The 18,900-nt window shown below is 44.0% G+C and overlaps 4 protein-coding genes across 4 annotated transcripts; 1 reads left to right on the forward strand and 3 right to left on the reverse strand.

The window, feature by feature from the left end:
- Positions 1 to 128: 128 nt before the first annotated feature.
- Positions 129 to 679, reverse strand: LOC6542818. The gene has a single exon (XM_001970453.3). The coding sequence runs from the start codon at positions 563 to 565 to the stop codon at positions 185 to 187; it is 381 nt and encodes a 126-aa protein (XP_001970489.1). The 5' UTR covers positions 566 to 679; the 3' UTR covers positions 129 to 184.
- A 102-nt stretch (positions 680 to 781) lies between these two features.
- Positions 782 to 1,268, reverse strand: LOC6543355. Its single transcript, XM_001970454.3, has one exon. It carries the CDS (start codon positions 1,142 to 1,144, stop codon positions 890 to 892), a length of 255 nt encoding a protein of 84 aa, XP_001970490.3. The 5' UTR covers positions 1,145 to 1,268; the 3' UTR covers positions 782 to 889.
- Positions 1,269 to 4,487: 3,219 nt separating this feature from the next.
- On the reverse strand, positions 4,488 to 7,133 carry LOC6542657 (serine protease 44). Its single transcript, XM_001970455.2, has 3 exons — positions 6,885 to 7,133; positions 5,818 to 6,532; positions 4,488 to 5,286 (listed from the first exon to the last, which is right to left on the reverse strand). Exons 1-3 carry the CDS (start codon positions 7,104 to 7,106, stop codon positions 4,622 to 4,624), a joined length of 1,602 nt encoding a protein of 533 aa, XP_001970491.1. The 5' UTR covers positions 7,107 to 7,133; the 3' UTR covers positions 4,488 to 4,621.
- A 4,114-nt stretch (positions 7,134 to 11,247) lies between these two features.
- On the forward strand, positions 11,248 to 11,728 carry LOC113564131. Its single transcript, XM_026979408.1, has one exon. The coding sequence runs from the start codon at positions 11,498 to 11,500 to the stop codon at positions 11,630 to 11,632; it is 135 nt and encodes a 44-aa protein (XP_026835209.1). The 5' UTR covers positions 11,248 to 11,497; the 3' UTR covers positions 11,633 to 11,728.
- The last annotated feature ends 7,172 nt before the right edge of the window (positions 11,729 to 18,900 follow it).

The raw sequence follows: 18,900 nt of genomic DNA on the forward strand, positions 1-18,900 counted from the left end.
TATATACAAGGAAATGGAAGTCAAAATTAAAACTTTGATTAGCAGCTGGCTTTTCGCGATGAAGCATATTTCATCCCATTCATTTACAGCAAAACCGAGCTCCTCTCAAAAATATTAAGCTTTATTTACGTTCATTATAAAATACTTAAAACATGCTCTTCCACTTAAACGCTATCACCCACACTCACGGCTTTGAACCCGGGTCCAAAGCCAGCGGATCCGCATCTGCCATGTCCGCGAATCGCTCCGTGTCCGAGAACGGACGATGCGGCATTCGCAGGATATTGATGAAGAGGGTGCGGTGGGGCTGGAAACTTAGCTCGTCCGTAACTCGCATGATATCCCTCCCGTAGTCGGCGTCCATGTGGCGCAAGTTCAGGAAGCTCTTGACCAGCAGGAAGGGCGGCCTCTTCAGATCGGTCCACGAACTCTTACGCTCCTGGAGCTCCACGGGCACTGGCCTGCGATGCAATGGGAGCCTGTGCTCCGACATTCGTCGCCTCTGCTGGAGCCGCGCCTTGCCCTCGAATATCGGGAATCCGATGAGAACCCGACCTGGGAACATTGTGCGATAGGTGGATGCGTTACTGAAATACTTCTAAAATTTAGGTTGGCCAACGTAAGTAAAATAAACTTCTCATAGTTTTCATTTTAGGAGTGTATCTAACGGCCTACTACATGCTATCTGGATAACATTTTTACCATTAATTAATACCCACAATGCAAATCTCATACAAATAAGTCGGTATATTACCATTCCATAATAGCAACTTGCAAAAAATGACGCTTCAAGGCGAAAACTATATTTGTACAACAGTACTTTTTCCAAAACCTTTTAATTTAATGACGATTTAGCCATGCAAATCAATGGCAAAGTCCAGGAAGTGTATCATCTCTTCGCGTTCTTCCAGTTTGACATAAAAAAGTCCCTAAGATCACGAGGAGCACCCTGCATATAAACAGAGTCCAGATGATGGAGGGCCAAGAAGCTCTTCACCAGAATACGGGGTGGTCGGGCTGACTGCGCTGGGGTCTTAATCCTTGCGTCGGGAACCACCGGAAATGGTCGCCTCGTCCTCCTCTGATGCAAACTCCTGCTCCGGGAAAGTTCAAAGAGTAATGGAGCTCGAGTTAAAGACATCATGGCTGAGGTTTCGCGGCTTAAAAAATACGTTTACTGGTATTTCAAATTTTATGGGAGCCAAAATAAACTGGGGTTTCTGATTTTATTAAAAATGCCTACTTCTCGTACGATGAAATTTGTGTTGTGATCGACTTAAAACGTATTTTCCTATGGTGTTTAGTTAAATAATTTCGCTAGTTGGTATTGTTAAAAAAGCACTGTGGAAACTTGGTGAGGCTAATGCCTTTTAATTTCGATTTTGAATCTAGAAATAAAATTGTTTCACATACTCGATTTTCCGATTTTTGCATTTTTCGATTTTTCGATTTTTGTGATGTAAATGGATTTAATTGGCCCAGTCGTGTGTGCAGGGGATACGTGCCGAAAAAAAGTGCTGTGTACTAATTTCTGACCACAAACCGAATTTACTTGTGAGGGCCAGCAAAACATTTTGCTAGCTGTTCCGAAAAGCATATTCTTGCGAACATGTTCTAGAACACAAAGTGCAGATTTCCTTTGATTGGCAGTATTGGGCCCATATTTAATATGCAGAGCAGCTCCTTTAGGGATCTGCATTTTGTAAGACAGAAATAGTTTGCTGGAACTGTGCATGTGGGTCGGCCATTTTGTATTTTCATTGCTGGGGCTTTGAGCGACGACGATTTGGCGGCTTTTGTGCAACGCGTGGTTTTATGTAACAGACCCCAATCCCTAGTCCGCGAAAATCCCTCTCCCACATGCCCGCAAAACGTCAATTGCATGAGCCGGCACGTCGATATTTTTGCCAATTTTTTAGCCGGCCTCTCGCAAATTGCTTTTTGAGCTTGTTAGAGTTTTTGGCCCTCATCCTGTGCAGCCGCACCCGCACTCGCACAGATACAGATACAGACACACACACACACACACACAGCAGCATGCACGCTAATGAATAGTCAAAGTCCAGGCGATTGCAGCAGTTGTAGATGCAGCAAAACGAGAACTAAACGCAATGTTTAGGCCGCATTACGACTGCAAGCGGAGCCAGAGGTCCTGCAGGTCCTGCAGGTCGTGCAGGAGCAGCCAGGATCCGGACAGCCGCCATTTTGTAATCAAATGCAGCACAAAAGTATGCAAAGGAAATTGCCAGAAAAAAAGCACCAAGTAAAAAGCGCTGTGCGCATTGGCTTTCTTCGTACAGTGGACACTCGCAGGATGGTTCAAGTGGGCATTCCGTTAGGGCTTGGAACTGAAATGATCCCTTTTTCACCACAATCTGCAGTGGGTAGTAGAATTACTTTTTTGTAACCAATATATGCGTTGGTTGCCCGAAAAGTAAGTAAGTAAGTAAGTAACCCCAAGTTCTTCTTGAATTCTTTTGATTTCTTCATTGTATCTCTTCACAACGCTCGTCTTCAATTCGAGCAGATGCTAGCCAGCTCTTCTACTCTCGGATGAGATGAGCCCTTTGCTTCCGGATTAATCAGAGTTATTACATGTCTACTGTAGCATTGCGCTCTAAACCCAATCCCTTGGCAGCCCTTTAGCGCCGGCTGCTGTTAGTGGCTGCTGCTTTTCAATTAGTGCCACCAGAGTAGGAAAGCACCCCAGCACCCCAGCCACCCACCACGCCCCCGAACACAACCCCTCCACGCAGCAGCGCCCATTTCTATGCGGAGCCGCCAATCCCTGGCAGCACTTGATGCCACCGACTGCAGTTGACGTGGGTTCGCTCTGTTCTGGCCGCGTTTTAGGTAAATTGAACAACAGGCTTGCAAGGCAGCGGGCACCCGAAACTGCAAAACTGCAAAACTGCAAAACAAACACGGCCAATACACTGCAACAGCTCGGAAGTGCAGGCGAGCTTAGCCAGACAGACGAGCACAAAACGCGCCGAGGGTGGAGCATTGAAAAAGTGCAACGCCAGTGCGGGTTAGACAAAAAACAGGTCCTCGAGAAAAGCGAGTAAAAAGACGCGGCCGCCAGACGAGTGCCGCATTCAGTATTGCCTTTAAGCCTAAAAGCGAGCTCCATCTGTTATGCGAAACGTTTAATTATTTATCTGAAAGGAAGATCCCGGCTGGCGGGGAAAATAAAGCAGCTGAATGGATTTTATTGACATGCCCCCATCCGGGCGACTGGCGGGTTATAGGTTGCAGGCAATCGCCGCCCCGAGGTTAATTAGTTGACATTTGCGCTTAATTGCAACGCCTCGGGCGCAGGACATAGAGCTCCAGCCAGGCGTTCCATTCGCATGCATGACAGCCGAGCCGAGTGGAGGCCTCATCCATCCACCTGATGGAGCTGATATTTGCGTATTGATGCCAAGCGCGTTCGGGCAGAGCGGCAAACTTGACACCCACTCAAAAGTGTTAAGTGGCTCAGCACTCAGCAGCCGGGTATGGTGGGAATTTCTATGACAGATCTTCAATACAGCAGGAAAAACGCAGAACTGATAGCACCACTATGAAATCACTCAAATCAACTATTGGAAATCATTTGATTTTATTCTAAATACATTCATTTTGCTAGGAACATTCCGGAAAAGTCGTCCATCTATTGTAGTTATTCCAATAATATTCCCACAAAGTTTTAAGTACACTGCACTGAAAAATTCAAGCTTCGTCCATCTATTGTAATTATTCCAATAATATTCCCACAAGTTTTAAGTACACTGCATTGAAAAATTCAAGCTTCGTCCATCTATTGTAATTATTCCAATAATATTCCCACAAGTTTTAAGTACACTGCATTGAAAAATTCAAGCTTCGTCCATCTATTGTAATTATTCCAATAATATTCCCACAAAGTTTTAAGTACACTGCATTGAAAAATTCAAGCATCGTCCATCTATTCCAATTATTCCAATATTATTCCAATAATATTCCCACAAAGTTTTAAGTACACTGCATTGAAAAATTCAAGCTTCGTCCATCTATTGTAGTTATTCCAATAATATTCCCACAAAGTTGTAAGTACACTGCATTGAAAATTCAAGCTTCGTCCATCTATTGTAATTATTCCAATAATATTCCCATAAGTTTTAAGTACACTGCATTGAAAATTCAAGCTTCGTCCATCTATTGTAGTTATTCCAATAATATTCCCACAAAGTTTTAAGTACACTGCACTGAACAATTCAAGCTTCGTCCATCTATTGTAGTTATTCCAATAATATTCCCACAAAGTTTTAAGTACACTGCATTGGAAAATTCAAGCTTCGTCCATCTATTGTAGTTATTCCAATAATATTCCCACAAAGTTTTAAGTACACTGCATTGAAAAATTCAAGCTTCGTCCATCTATTGTAGTTATTCCAATAATATTCCCACAAAGTTTTAAGTACATTGCATTGAAAAATTCAAGCTTCTAGACTTGTCTCTACTAAAAAACGACCTCGCAGATCAACTTACGAGATAGTTTTCTTTACAACCCCCTTGATTACACATTAATCAACATTTTCGTTCCGCACAAAAACTTCCTAGGCTTATATATACCCATAAATCAGAATAGTGGCTGGCGCTATGTCCTGCCAGGACAATAGGCCACCTCGGGGCTTTTGATCCGGATCCACTTGATGAAGGAGGCGACGCGAGTGTTGACCGATGGCCGCTGGGCGGCGCAGGCCTGGCCAAAACTGACGATGCCCACGGCCACCAGGCGTCCGTTGATCCGCTCGTACAGAGCTCCGCCCGAGTCATACTGGCAGGTGTCCCGTCCGGGCGTGAATGTGCAGAAAGTGTGGGTGGGCAGTCCGCCGGCGGAGCTCAAGGCCTGCCTGCACCGCTTACCGTCGATCACATCCAAGGTGGCCTTGAGCAGGCGATGGGTCTGTGGCCCGCCGTAGGAAGTGGTTCCCCACCCGGCGGCCACCACCTGGTGACCCGTCAGCGGCAGCTTCCGGCCATCCTCCGCCGGTTGCAGTGGCAGGCAGGCGGGACCCACGTGATGGCTCCACACGATCGGCGTTCGCGTCCTCAGCAGGGCGATGTCGTTCCTCGGCTGGCCACTTGCCTGGCTGAAGTCCTCGTGCAGCATCAGGGCGTCAAGGTCGTAGCGCCGGGTGGCGAACGTCTCGAAGGAGCTGGCCAGGTCGTGCTCCCCCACCACCACCCGCAGCTTGGCAGCACTGTTCGTCTCCGGACCCTGAAAACAGTGCGCGGCCGACAGCAAGTACTGGTGATGAACTGCAACGAATACACCGAAGATTTGATACCTTGGTTAAGAAAGTCCCTTTCAAGCGCTTGAAATATTTTCAAATCCTAATGGTTTTTAAAAATACAGTTCCAGCAAACACTTCAGCTAGCTTGAGTATGTATTTCCATGTTTATAATCCCCAATCGGCAGACTATGGCTCCAATGGATGGATCTGTTAAAACTGGACATTATGTCTATGGTTCTATTGAACTAAAGGGCGTTCAGCCAATTATATATCTCCCGTTTGGTAATGAAATATTTGCCAAGCTGTCGACTATACGGCTCCCATAGGTAATAGTCCCGGCTGTCTACGACTAGCCAAATCCATCTTATCTTTCAGAATTAAGGTATATTATTGCCAGTTCTAACTTGCCAGTCACAGAAACAACTTTCTACTAGATAGAGCCTGTGATTCTTCTAATCGAAGTTAGTACATTTTAGATATGCACATTTTTTGCAGGAATAAGATTTCCATTCGCATCCTTTAAGTTCCCCTTCCCAGTTTTCACGCGGGTACTTACTGATCGCAGCGCCGCAGAAGACCTTTCCGTGCTTTTTGGTCAGGACACCGGCCATGGGCGGGAACTCGTGCAGTTCGGCCTCCTCGTTGGTGGGACTGGCAATCCGGGGAATGCGGCTCCAGCCGCAACTGCACGTGGGCAGAAAAGCCTCCACGAGGCAGGAGAAGCGTCCTCCTCCGTGGCCGGGCGATGGGGCAGGTGGGTAGCTGGAAACAATCCGAGCACGTTTTCCGGAAGTCTTTGAACTGCTGCGAATTGGCAACTTGTCAAGGTAAATAGTAGTGCTGGACTTTGAGGGCTCTTCGGCGTCGTAGAGTAAGGAGGCCACATAGGCCAAGGCATCGCTGACGCCCACATCCTGCAACACGTGCAGCACCTCGTCACTGAGGTCCTCGTTGGCTCCTTCTGGCTCCTCTGGCTCCTCTGGCTGCTCCTCGTCATCGACCTCCTCCGCATCCGGTTCCTCTATGGAAACAGCTTGTGGTGCCTCGGTAGTTGTGCTCGTAGTTGGTACCGTGGAAAGCTTATCCTTTAACTTGACGGCTGAGGGCGGCTCCGAATGTCCATTCGATATGTACGAAATCACCGCGCGATTGAGAAAACTTTTGCGCTCGAATTTTCCGCTGCCGCAAAAGTATTCGGAACTTGTTAACACCTCGTCGCCCTCCGAATTGAAGTGAAACACCTCCGGGCGGCATTTGAGGTCCGTGGAAAGCTGCAGGGATCAGGGTGAAACATGGCAGTGATTAAAATTGACGATAGCTATGTCTACTCCTGTATTATTCAAGTTATAAAATATACTTGTAAGTGTTTGCCTCTTGATTTGTTTTACTCATGTCAATATAAATTCTAATGGGAAATATTTCTTATTTATTATTTTAATTTCGTACTGCCTAGTTACTACAATCTTTTAAAACAATTTAGAAGAACACACTCTTTTAAGGATTTGAAGGTATTAATAGACTTATATAAAGCTCTATAGATTTATAAAAATTGAATTAATATTTCATTTGAGCACTTTTAATGGGCTTTTGGCATCACTGTGTTATTTCCACCTCGTTCCTTACCGTCCGCAGTTGGAGCTCGCACTTGAACTGGAGCACGTGATCCTTGGGAGCCTCCACGGCGTAGCGACAGGAAGTTCCCACAGGATACAGAGCGGGGTAGTAGGGCGAGTTGATGAGAAGTTTCTGGCCCGCTTGCAGCTTCACCTGGTGGTTGCACTGCTCGAAGATGGCATTCGTCGAGGAAACTTTCGAAAGAGCAAGAAACAGCAGCCAAGACCACATGATCGCGATCGCGACGAAGTCTAAAGCGGCACTGAAGCGGCTCCACAGACGACAGCCTCTTAAGAATGATGGAGCCAACACCCAAGTCATCACGCGATCTGCCTACATATCCATGCGGGTCTCTCAACACCTCTGGGACACCCACGCCCCGTTCCTGCCTCAAATGCCGATTAATTAGGGTCTCGAAGAAATCCCAAATTGTTACCGCCGAAAAGAAAAGACGGCAGTCGGCACACGATCGTCTTTAGCGGCTAATTGAAAGAAAGTGCAAGTGTGTCAATCAAAAACTGGTTTTCGGAATTCGGAACACTTTGGAATTTGACCATAAATAGACTACTTGTTGGCCACCAGTTGGGGTAGGTCGCAGCTGAATGCTGAATCGGCGCCTAGTGTAATTCACACTTTGCATTACACAATGTTACAAATTAATAAAATTGCAGACAATAAACATTCTCCTCTGTTTATATATATTTTGATTAATTTCCGCCAGTATCATCTCCTAAAATTTATTTCCTAATACACTATATTCACCAAACAATTTCTATCACTTTTGCTCTTATGTTAATTGCTTAATTTTCAATTTCCTATTATGTCACGTGCAATCCTCGCATACAGTCATTAGTTCCAATTCCCCGAGATCCCTTTAAAGTCGACAATTTCGCACCCGTCGTTCCTGCACCCGCCAGCCTCTCCCACCAGAACTCATTTTTTAGACCACTTTCCGAGCTGCTTAATTGGATGTGCTCCATATGAGCAAAAAGAGCAGAGCACACAAGCAGCAAGACCAGGAGGAGCGAAAAAATGGAGCCCAAGCCGGCAAGTTTGTCGCCCATTTTGTAAAATAAATATCAGAAAAAAGGGGCATCCTTGGGAGGGACGACGGATGGCGCCGTGTCTGTCAGAGGCGCAGAGACAAACGCTTAATGCTAATATTATTTTCTTGCTTAACAAGTGATGAGCTACACGCGGGGCACATCGCAGCTCGGCTGGCCGGGATTTTCCCGGCAGTTCCGCGGACTTTGCCCACCCCACAGCTCGCCGCCTGCCTGCCTGTGACTTATTTGCACAAGCCATAAAAAATTTAACTTTATTTCGCCATTTTTAATTTCCTACTCCGCGGATCGCTACGTGGCGCAGCGCATTCGGCGTAAACAGTCAACGTTGGACAATAACTACGAAACCGGACTCGGACTCGGACTCGGACCCGGACTCGACCACCAGAGCTGGGTCCTAGACGCCCCATCTCCACCCAGCAGTCCGCGGAACAATGCTGGTGAAAAAGCTGATGCTGTTTTCTATTTCCTTTTTCCAGTTTTGGCCGGAGGAGCGTGTGGGGAAAACAAACAGCAAATAATTCAAAGTGGATACAACTAAAGCAAAGTCAAAGCTAATATACGAAAATGTAATAAAAATTAAAAAGAAATAAAAACGAATTAAAATGAGTTTCGAAGGAGCAGCAAAGTCCTTCTGGCACTATAAAAAATATACAACAGGGGCACCGAGGATCCCGAGGTGTGGGCTCCATGGGGTCCCCGCAAAAGCGACAGTTGTAGGACTTCTTTTTGCGCAGTGGTATGATGACACATGCGAGTGGAGGTCTCTGCACCCTTGAAAGGGTCGTCCGCGGGAGGAGGGATAAAAATATGTGACCATTTGAAGTATGCAATTTATAGGAGCGCATACTAAGCCCACTTAAATTACATAAAAGGCCAGCACAAGGCGGAAGCTGTTATTTTAACTTTAATTTACCTCCATGTATTAAACAATAGCAATCAAATCAATGAACGATTTCCATGATGTATATCTATACATTAGGTTTGAACTTACGATATGCTAAAATACAATTATTTTTAAATATATGTGCCTAATAAAATGATTGCTTTATTGTTGTAAGCGCAGAACTAAAAAATCATAAAACATGAATTACATTACTATAATCTAACACCAAAAAATTATATGAATATAATCTTTCTTTAAAGAACTTATTTTTATTTTTGTATTGCAATTTTTTGTAATATAGCGCGTTCTAGCGGCGAGTTGCAGTACTACAAGATCAATAGCTTATAAAAACGATGTATAGGTGGCGCCATGTGCCATGTGGAAAACGAAAGTACTGTCGCTGATAGAGGGCGCCAGCAAAACAGTAATAAGTATGTAAAATGTATTGTCAGAATTTGGATAACTATGTAAAGGAGTCTACAGACAAAAAAAAACAACTCGAACGTCTTCACTGGGAATATTACATTTAAAATTTCATTTAAAACCAAGTAAAATCAAAATAGTGTACTTATGTTACAATTTTTGATTAATTTATGTCACATTTGTGTAACATTTCACGTAAATTGGTTGTTTATGTGCTTAAAGAATAATATATTTAGCATCTTACAAATCAGCCTCGGTGTAGACAAATAATCTAACTCGTTTTCACAGTACAAAAAGAATGTTTTAAACAAAAAACTCGTTTTAATCGTGGTGCATAATTTGATTGGAAGCCAATATTTCTGTATTCCGACTTGGTTGCTACGAATTCCTTTTCGTTCAAGATAAGATGTCCTCCGTCATGGTTTAAAACAATTCCTTATGCATGTGGTGTATGTATAGAATCAGCACATTATATCCCCGACTCCTTTAATGATTACCTGGCAGCCAGGCCACTTCCTCTTCCCAGGCGTCCTGCTTGACCAGCACAATTAATTAACAATAGATTGTTTTGGCCACAGGGTTCCAAGTGACCCACAGGAAGTGCCTGGCAAGCAAGGAAGGAGCCAAAAGGATAGGCAACCATCATTCCGGAAGGAAGAAATGAAGCCAAGCGCAACAGTTGCATGAAGTGCGGGCACTTCAAATTAATAAAAGGAACTGCACACAACAATGGAAATGAAATGGAGGAGGAAAGGTCAGTCAATGGAACGTCCTGCGGAGAGAGAGATGCGAGCAAGTGCATGTAGTCCTGGCTGCGTGGGGTCCTTTCCCACAGGTGAGTGGCTGAGATTCTCCGGAGTTTCCACTGACCACTGACCATTGATCCTTTGATCAGGACCGCTCGGTGCAAATCTAATTAACGCTCCCCAAGAACAACGATCGATCTTCGGGGCCAAGGATTTGTTTGCTTGCATTGCCATTCGATGCGCCAATGTGAGCCCAGACAAAGGACTCTCATGCCCGAAGGACTACCTGCGCGTCCTTGAGAAACGCACTCCATAAGTGTGCGCGTATCAAATTACCATTTCATTTCAGTTCATTTCATTAGTTGCTCCGTTCTTAATTTTCCCATTATCGATTTTCTCGGACTACTTAGCCTGATTGCTGGTACTGAAATGCAAATGAAACCCGAACCATTACAGGCGCCCTCCGATTTATGGGACAGCGAACATGCTCCATTCCCGGGCCCATGGATTCCACTCCATAGCTGACCACCCACTCCAGACATCCATCGCCCTAATCCCAACTGATCTCTGGGCTAAATACCTGTTAACCTGTTTTCGAGCACAAACAAGCAAATGTTTCTCCCAGGCGAACAAAGGAACCCCCTGCCCTGCCACAACAAACGAGATTTTCTCAGCACCTCCTTTGGCCGATGATCTTATCGATGATGCGAGGGTGGGCCCTCATCAAATTGGTTCCCACAGGCCGTGGCCCATATTTTGCAATTTAGATTTCTATTCATTGTCTGGCCGGAGAATATCCTTTCTGCGTGCTGGTTGCCCCTATCCGCTCCTTTTCTTCCGCTCACCGGAAGGAAGTGCACGAAATTTGTGTGAAATGTCTCAAAGGCGGGCACAGGAAATTAGCAGAGAGCCGAAACATTTGGCTGTGAAAAGAAATAAAATTAGAATTTATGCGTTCTTAAAGTGGCCAAAGAAATAAATCATAACTAAGATCTCCAGTCTGCCCCACTCAACATAGTAGTTAACCAATGAAAGCATTTAGTTATAAACTTAAGTTTAGGCTAGATAATTTTATATACTCCTTAAATATTTGATATTTACAAGTAAACATGTGCTTGTATTAAATTAGGTAATTTTATTCAGTGTTCTAAATCAAGAGATGCAAAAATGCAAATAAGGAGCATTGGAGTCCGTGTCTAAAATAAAATGTGCCCCATTTACTGCTCTAAAAAGCATTCCTTGGGAACTTCTAGAGTTCCCTAACTCTTCCCGATCCCTCATCCTATCACCACGAACAGGACTCAAAGTATTCATCAAACTCACACCGAACAAAGCGGTGCTGAGCGAATTCCCACCGCACAACACAACACACACTCGCACCCAAAGACTTTCCCAGCCAGACACCTACAAATTCCCATAGCAAACAAATTTGACTTTTGCATACCTGTGCTGCAGGGCCAGGACTGCTGAACCTGTTACTCCTGCGGAGGAGCCCCTCCCCGAATGCATTCAATTCTCACGGCCAGCAACGGTAACACTCCAACGCACACACAAAAGGACATCCAACCCTGTGAAACAGGTTGCCATGGGATCGAGAATGGGAACCGAATGGGAACCAGAATGAGAACGGGACGATGACAAGTCCTGAAGTAGGCGCTTCGTTTTCGTTTCGTTTTTATTGATTCAGCTCGTTGATCATAATAAACGATTAGTGTAGCACTGGAGGATCCTTGCTGATCCTTTAGATTTTGCGCTGGGAAATTCCTCAATTTTTTATTGTTTTGTTATCCTTTTTGTGTGGACGTATGGGGATGAAACAGGGGCTGGGAAAATTAGTTAGTGGGTTCGCCCTGTGTTTTTTGGGCTGGATTTACAATTATCAACTGCTTATTTTTCCCAAATATTTTGATAAAAAACCTACTCAGCTTATCGGTAGATACTTATTATCGCTGCTGTCACTCAAAGAAATTTATCGTGAAAACGCAGCAAGCCTCTTTCCCAGAATTTTCCATTATAAATGGAAGAATGGCCAGACGAGCTTACATAACATTGCCCCATAACGAAGCCTTTTCCAGATTCCCAGAATTCGCAGATTCCTAGCAGGAATTCAGCGTGTTTTACGCAAATGTAAACACACTTTTTATGCCAAACAGGCAGGATTCCTCGGAACTATTGGCTAACACAGAACTACCTCTTAACTCTTAACTGAACAAAGCCCTTTTTAATCCCTGGAATTCGAACTGTTGACAAGCGCTTTTTACGCAAATCTAGCTGCGTTTTTTACGCAAAACTAAAAAATGCAGGGAGAATCGCGAAAAGGTTCCTCCGTTTCCTGGAAGCTTGGCTCAGCCCTTCCACCCGCCGGATGTCCCGATGTGCAAGCCGCTAATCGTCGTGCTAATGGCTTGAGGATGCAGAAGGATATCCTTGCATTATCCTTGCCACCCGCCGTCTTTATTGTGACCAAAACAAATAATCACCCATTGCTCATATTGTTCAATGCTCAAACGGTCTTTACGAGCGGCCCATAAAGTTATCCTTTCTTGCATCCTTTTGAGCCGCAGTTCTTCCTCGCAAGCAGTTCTGCCGTCAACTTTGCGCATCGCATCCTTTCGATCCCTTACTCGGAACTCGCTCGCTGGAAATTCGCCAAACCATAAACCGTAACCTTGAGTCGAGGACACTGCATCGCATAGTGGGAATGGGAGTGCCATATCCTCGTACATGAAGCCATTAGCGCTCCCATCAAGGTCGCGGATTTGTTTACATTGACTTGGCCGACAATTTAGCCGTATGTGCTCAGAGACATTAATGAGGAACCCGAAAACTAGAACGGCTCAAGGTCTGTCCGGATAAGAAGACTGTGGTTGTATCGAACCTGGCTGATAACCAGTGGATTACTTTCCGACAAACAAAAGGGCAATGTTTTTCACACGAATTATTAGACAACTTTTAAGGTTTAGATCTCTAAAAATGTTAAAGAACTTAACTTTCAGTTGCAAAGAAGTTATTAAATGTTAAATAACTTAACTTCCAGTTGCACAGAAGTTATAAAATGTTAAATTACTCAACTTCCAGTTGCAAAGAAGTAATCAAATGTTAAATAACTCAACTTCCAGTTGCAAAGAAGTTATAAAATGTTAAGTAACTCAACTTCCAGTTGCAAAGAAGAAATAAAATCTTAAATAACTTAACTTCCAGTTGCAAATAAGTATAAAATGTTAAATAACTTAACTTCCAGTTGCTAAGAAGTTATAAAATGTTAAGTAACTCAACTTCCAGTTGCAAAGAAGTTATAAAATGTTAAGTAACTTAACTACCAGTTGATGAAAAGTAATACAATTTTAAATAACTTAACTTCCAGTTGCACAGAAGTTATAAAATGTTAAATTACTCAACTTCCAGTTGCAAAGAAGTAATCAAATGTTAAATAACTCAACTTTCAGTGGCAAAGAAGTAATAAAATGTTAAATAACTCAACTTCCAGTTGCACAGAAGTTATAAAATATCAAAAACATTAAAACAAATTTCGTTACGTGCAGTTAATAGAGTGCAGAATTGAATTTCTGAAGCTTCAAATCCGTTGTTTTAAAATCTATTGTTTTCAAGGAAGTTAATGTTCTTAATCCAAGTTAACTGAGAGCCCAGAGTTGAAACGAAAATCTATACCTTTTATTAGATGCAAATCGATTCGAATGAAGCAAATAAAATGTTTTAATAATTGATCACGGGTGATTTGCCACAAACCCATGGGAGATCCCTTTTATGGCGCAATCTTGTTTCGCCTCAATACGAGTTTATGCCAAAATAAATGGGGGATTTGTTGCCTGCTGCTTTAGAATGAAACCCAAATTTACGACGTTTAGCTCGCTTCACAGGAACTGTAATTTCCCTGGCGAACTTCTTTTGTTGGCACAGCCTGAGATCCTAGCCAGTTTTCTCCCCTAGATCCCTGAGCACACGCTTCTGCCACATTCCCCCCACCCAAGGACGAGTTCCTTGTGCGCCGCAGCCAGATCGGGATTGTGCTGCCCAAGAAGCCGGAGAGTACGGAACAAAATGGCTGAAGCGTGGCCAGGAATACGGAAACTACGGAACTGCGGAACTGCAGAACTTTCACACGCGTTGCACACAACCAAGACTCTTTTTTTCGGGGTGTCTTGACGGAAATCTTGCGTTCAAGCAAAAACAACAGCTGCAAAAGCAAAGAAAACCCCGGAACAGGGAAAGGTCGTTGCGCCTCAGCGACCCCTGGCAACCTCCTGCCCCCTCCCGAACCCCCTTTCCTCGGCTCTGTTTTCCAACCAACCCCCTGATTGTACATTTCGCAAAAGATTTATCGAGACAAAGGCAAGTTACCAAGGGGTGGAGACTTCTGAGCTGCGCATGCGCAACAAACTTTTGCTCGTTTTTTAAGGAGATTTTCTAAAGGCGGCGGGGTGGAGTTGGGTCCATAGCATATGCATAAAAAGGTCTGCGCAGATATATGGGTTGTGCGCTGCGATGTCGTCACACGACTTGGCGCACACCTGGTCACGAGTTGCCATGCGATCCAGGCGATCCAGGCGATCCAGGCGATCCAGGCGATCCCTTCCGCTTCTGACCTCAGGCAAACTGGCTTCGATTCGTTCTGGCTGAGCGACATGTTAAATTAATAGTTTACTTATGTAGAACGAAGTCGTTCTAACAAAGCGCCTAATTGCTTTTTACTTTCCGCCCAAAAGGCGAAAAAACGAATTTTCCCAATCATAATCGCTTTATGACCCACCTACAAAAATCCCTCAAAGAAAGGGAGATTGTCAAAACACTGGCCCAGCCAGAGTCAGTCGAGGGCGTTACCTGCTTTTCCCCGCTTTTCCGGGAAAACGCGTTATGGTTTTATAGACACTTTTGCACATTCACCACGAAAACTGCAAAATTGTGAACCGTGCACCCCCAAGGTGGCATGCATAATGCGTTTATGAGTGGCCAAGGATCCCGCGTTCCTCCTTGCCCTCCTCCGTCTCTTTCTCTTCCGGGGAGTGTCCTTTTGGCCAACGGCGACACTTGCTGTGGTCAGCGATGCTCGGTTTTCGCCCTAAACCCCGCGTCCAGAAATCCCCGAATAGATAATTTGCTGGCAACCATGAAATGGTTAGAGAACTTTGCTCTGCCGCTGTGTTCGCCGGAATTCCGAGGCTGAGACATTTCACGCCCTGTATCCTTCGCAAGGATATGAGCTGAGTTCGCCTTTGAGTGCTGCCTTGAGTGGAGTGCCACCCTTGAGTGAGCTAAGGTATTTGAGTCAGGGTAGCTCTTAATGGAACGAGTTTTCTGCACGTTTAGATAAAATACCTTGTTGTGTTTTATTTTGATGAACATTACTATTTTATTGCATATGTACTACAAATTGTCATTCAATAGTATTAACCCCTTTATAGGATTTTGCATAATAGGGCTTTGACCATACTTTTTATAAGTTCTAGTTATAATTCTTAACATCTTTCGCAATTGTAAATAGCCTATCAATACCTAGTATAAAATACGCTTATTTCAATTATTTTCGAGAACGTTTCCATTTAATTCGTGAGATTTGATTTTTTTCAGCAGTGAAAAATATGTAAACCCAAGTGTCAGCTTTAAATAAATATCACTACGTACTGACAGTTTCAGTGACCCATCATATAATTTAGTTGGTTGTAGAGAAGATCTGAAATATTTCAAAAAACATATTGACACATTCTGTCAGATTCGAGACGTATCAGTGCTACCTTTCTCACAGATTCAGTGGTTCAGCTAAAAAAAGAATCTGGCCTGTCACTTCAATTACTACAAAATGTCCTGCAGGACTCGGTAAAAAAGGAAGAGCAGCTGTTGGAAGTAGAACGGAGTGGGGGAGACTGTGGCGCGTGCCAGGAAAAGAACACCGGGCCTAGGGCCCAAAGTAACGTTCGTTCCAGGATCACCGATAACAATTACTCAAACAGGACGACGCCGCAGCTCAATGTGCAACTGCAACCCCGAAGAGAGAGCTCCTTGCAGAGCTCAAGGAGGATCCTGTCGGCGCAGAGGGGACCCTCTTTTGTGCGGGATCCTTTGCTTCTTCGCGCATTTCCGAGCCGGGAGATTGCAGAAAGTAACGTATTTTCCTGCTCCTCGGCAGATGATAGCTTCCTGGCACGTGTGCCGCGTTCCCAAACGTCGCCCACTCCTCTCATTTCCGCTGTCTAATTCAGCCTAATTAAATCAATTTAATGTGGCTACACAAAACCATCATCTGCCCGATTGTAGCAAGAATAACAATAATAATGCCGCAGTCCCAACGTGTCACAATCGAAACCAGCACAACAGAAATCTGTGGCAAGTGCCTCTGCCTCAGCACCGCTTGCATCACCATTCACCAGCTATTTGAACATCAATTATGAGCACAGACTCGCACTGAATGGATGCTGATGCGTTTGAGGGGGTTCTTTGGAAAGGGGATGCTGGGGACGGGGCACCGACAATCCGGCCGACATCCACAGAGGATGAGCAGCACTCAGCATGCAGAGACATTCAATGGAGCAGGCCAGCACACAAAAAGAAAGGGTGGCACAAGCCAAGATGCATCACAAAGGCCGACCAGCAGTGACAGGGTCGTCCGACAGAGGGGATCCTATCTACGGTCCCACATGCCAGGTATTTGAGTGCCGCATTTTTTAAAAATCTTGAAAGCTGTCAAGATTGCTAATACAATTATTTAAACTCTCTATAAAGCATATACATAAAGAAATATATTCTTAGGTAGCCTCTGTTATATGCAAGCAAAGGGGTTAAGCCACTCGAATTTCTTATAAAATTATACAGCTAAGTATAACAAGAATGTCTAATAATTGCGCAAGGTGAACAAGTATAAATGGTATTTTTTAATATAAGTATAAATTGTATATTTTATACGTAAACTAACCTGAGTTATCCCTGATAATTCCACTTACGTATGCATATTCTGCTTAACACTACATTGCAGTCTCTCCGCTTTTAAAAGTATCTGGCAAACAATGCGGGTAGGCGATATGGCACCTATTAACATTAAACCCCCTTGTGGCACCACTGCGTTGCATCAGCATCAGCATCCCATCAAGCTAACCTACATTCAGGTCACTTGACGAACTGCCACAATGTGAGCAGACGCCATGCCCACCGCAACGCCCCTGCGACCCCTGGAAATGTTAGTGACCCAATTGGGTTTGCATAACCCAACCGGGGCAACTGTCAATGCCCAGGAAAATCTGTTCCCAGGGTCAGGATGGCAGACCACAAATCTGCTCCTCGCCAACTGTCCCCAATTACATGAAATTATACCCGAAATAGCCCTTTCAGTTTTGATTTTTTCCTCTTTGTCCTTTGTGGCGTCGCATTGTTGGCAGCGTTTAAGAGCCATAATTGTGCGGTTAGTGTTCTTGAGACCATGTGTCAAGTGGCCTGACAGATTGTGGGATAAATGGAACGGAATGTCCGAAAGTGAAGAAAAAGCGCACAAATCTGTACATTAGGAAGGAAACCCTACCTTTAACTGTGCCACATGCATTTGTTATCGTAAATGATGCAAAATGCCGTCGATATAAAAATCCTCGAATTATTATTATCCCAATTAATACGATCGTGGGGTAAATGATATATGAATTATTTGATCAGTTTCGCGTAAACAACTCAATTAAAATCCGAAGAATTCGAGGTCTTCCCACAATTGGAAACAAAACAATCGGAAACCAACAATGGCACAAAATCCACCCTCAAAACCATCTCAATCCGAAATATATTTTCACACCTTCGCAAATGAATTGCCAGATAGCGGGATCACCTGTGCATCAGTGCCATTCCCAGGATGTCGGGAATCGGAATCCGAATGTTCCAACTGTAAAAGGCACAACAAAAGCGAAGAGAAAGATTGGCGGAAAGCAAAGGGAAGTAGAGAGCGGATGTTGTGCACGCTTCGCGCGCAAGCGTAGCGGAAATCAGAAAAAGGACAATGAAAGGACGAACGAAGAGAATCGCACGGATAGCGGGTGAGGAAGTAGAAGTAGAAGACGGTGAATTAAATTTTACCGCTATGGGATCGAAATAAAGACAAACGGATGTAAGGCACAATCACTTCCGATTGCGGGCAGGATAGAGGACCACACGCAAACGGGCAACTCTGTCCAATCAGTATCTCTATATCAATTAAAATCTCTTTATGACAAAGTCATTAGTTAATTATTCTTTTTAAAAAAGAACTTCCATAGAAATATTAAACGCTTCTTCTCGATGCTATGGCTCTTAAATTAAAACGTTAACTGACCTCTGCAAATTGGTTGAGCTGAACGAGTGAGTGTATTCAAGGCACCCAAACAAATATGTGTCAGTTCCAACAAGTGTTTGTTTATCTAGTCGCGTCGTATAATTTATGGACCCAGCGGGCTTATCGACGCCCCGAAGAAGCGTTCCCACAAGTGTTGCATAAAGCTGATAGAACGTCTCGATCGCTGCCCGCACGATCTCAATATTTCAATTTATTTGTATTGTAAACAAGAACAAATTGTATGTATAGGAGCAATCATAAAGCAAAGGAAACCAACCGGGAAAGGCGCCCTTATCACTGTGACATTGAGTCGATGGGGGGCGAATGGGGGAAGCGGAAGGGCGATTGGAATGGGCAATGGAATGGGAAATGCAAGAAAACCAAACAAACAAACAAACAAACCAATGAACCAACCAAGCAGTCTATAAAAATCACTTCCCATTGCCATTTGACATGGAAGAACTTGTGTAAAGAAAATTTAAAACTGTGAACGGAAATCTCAAATAAAAATGAATTTAAGCGCTTGTTTGGGGACTTGTTGCTACTCTATAATTCAAGAAATGTAAATGAAAGTTTGTTCTCTTCCATACCCAATAAATAAAATTTT

This window comes from Drosophila erecta, unplaced genomic scaffold (assembly GCF_003286155.1).
Source record: "Drosophila erecta strain 14021-0224.00,06,07 unplaced genomic scaffold, DereRS2 tig00000055-arrow-pilon, whole genome shotgun sequence".
In the NCBI taxonomy this organism is placed as follows: Eukaryota; Metazoa; Arthropoda; class Insecta; order Diptera; family Drosophilidae; genus Drosophila; species Drosophila erecta.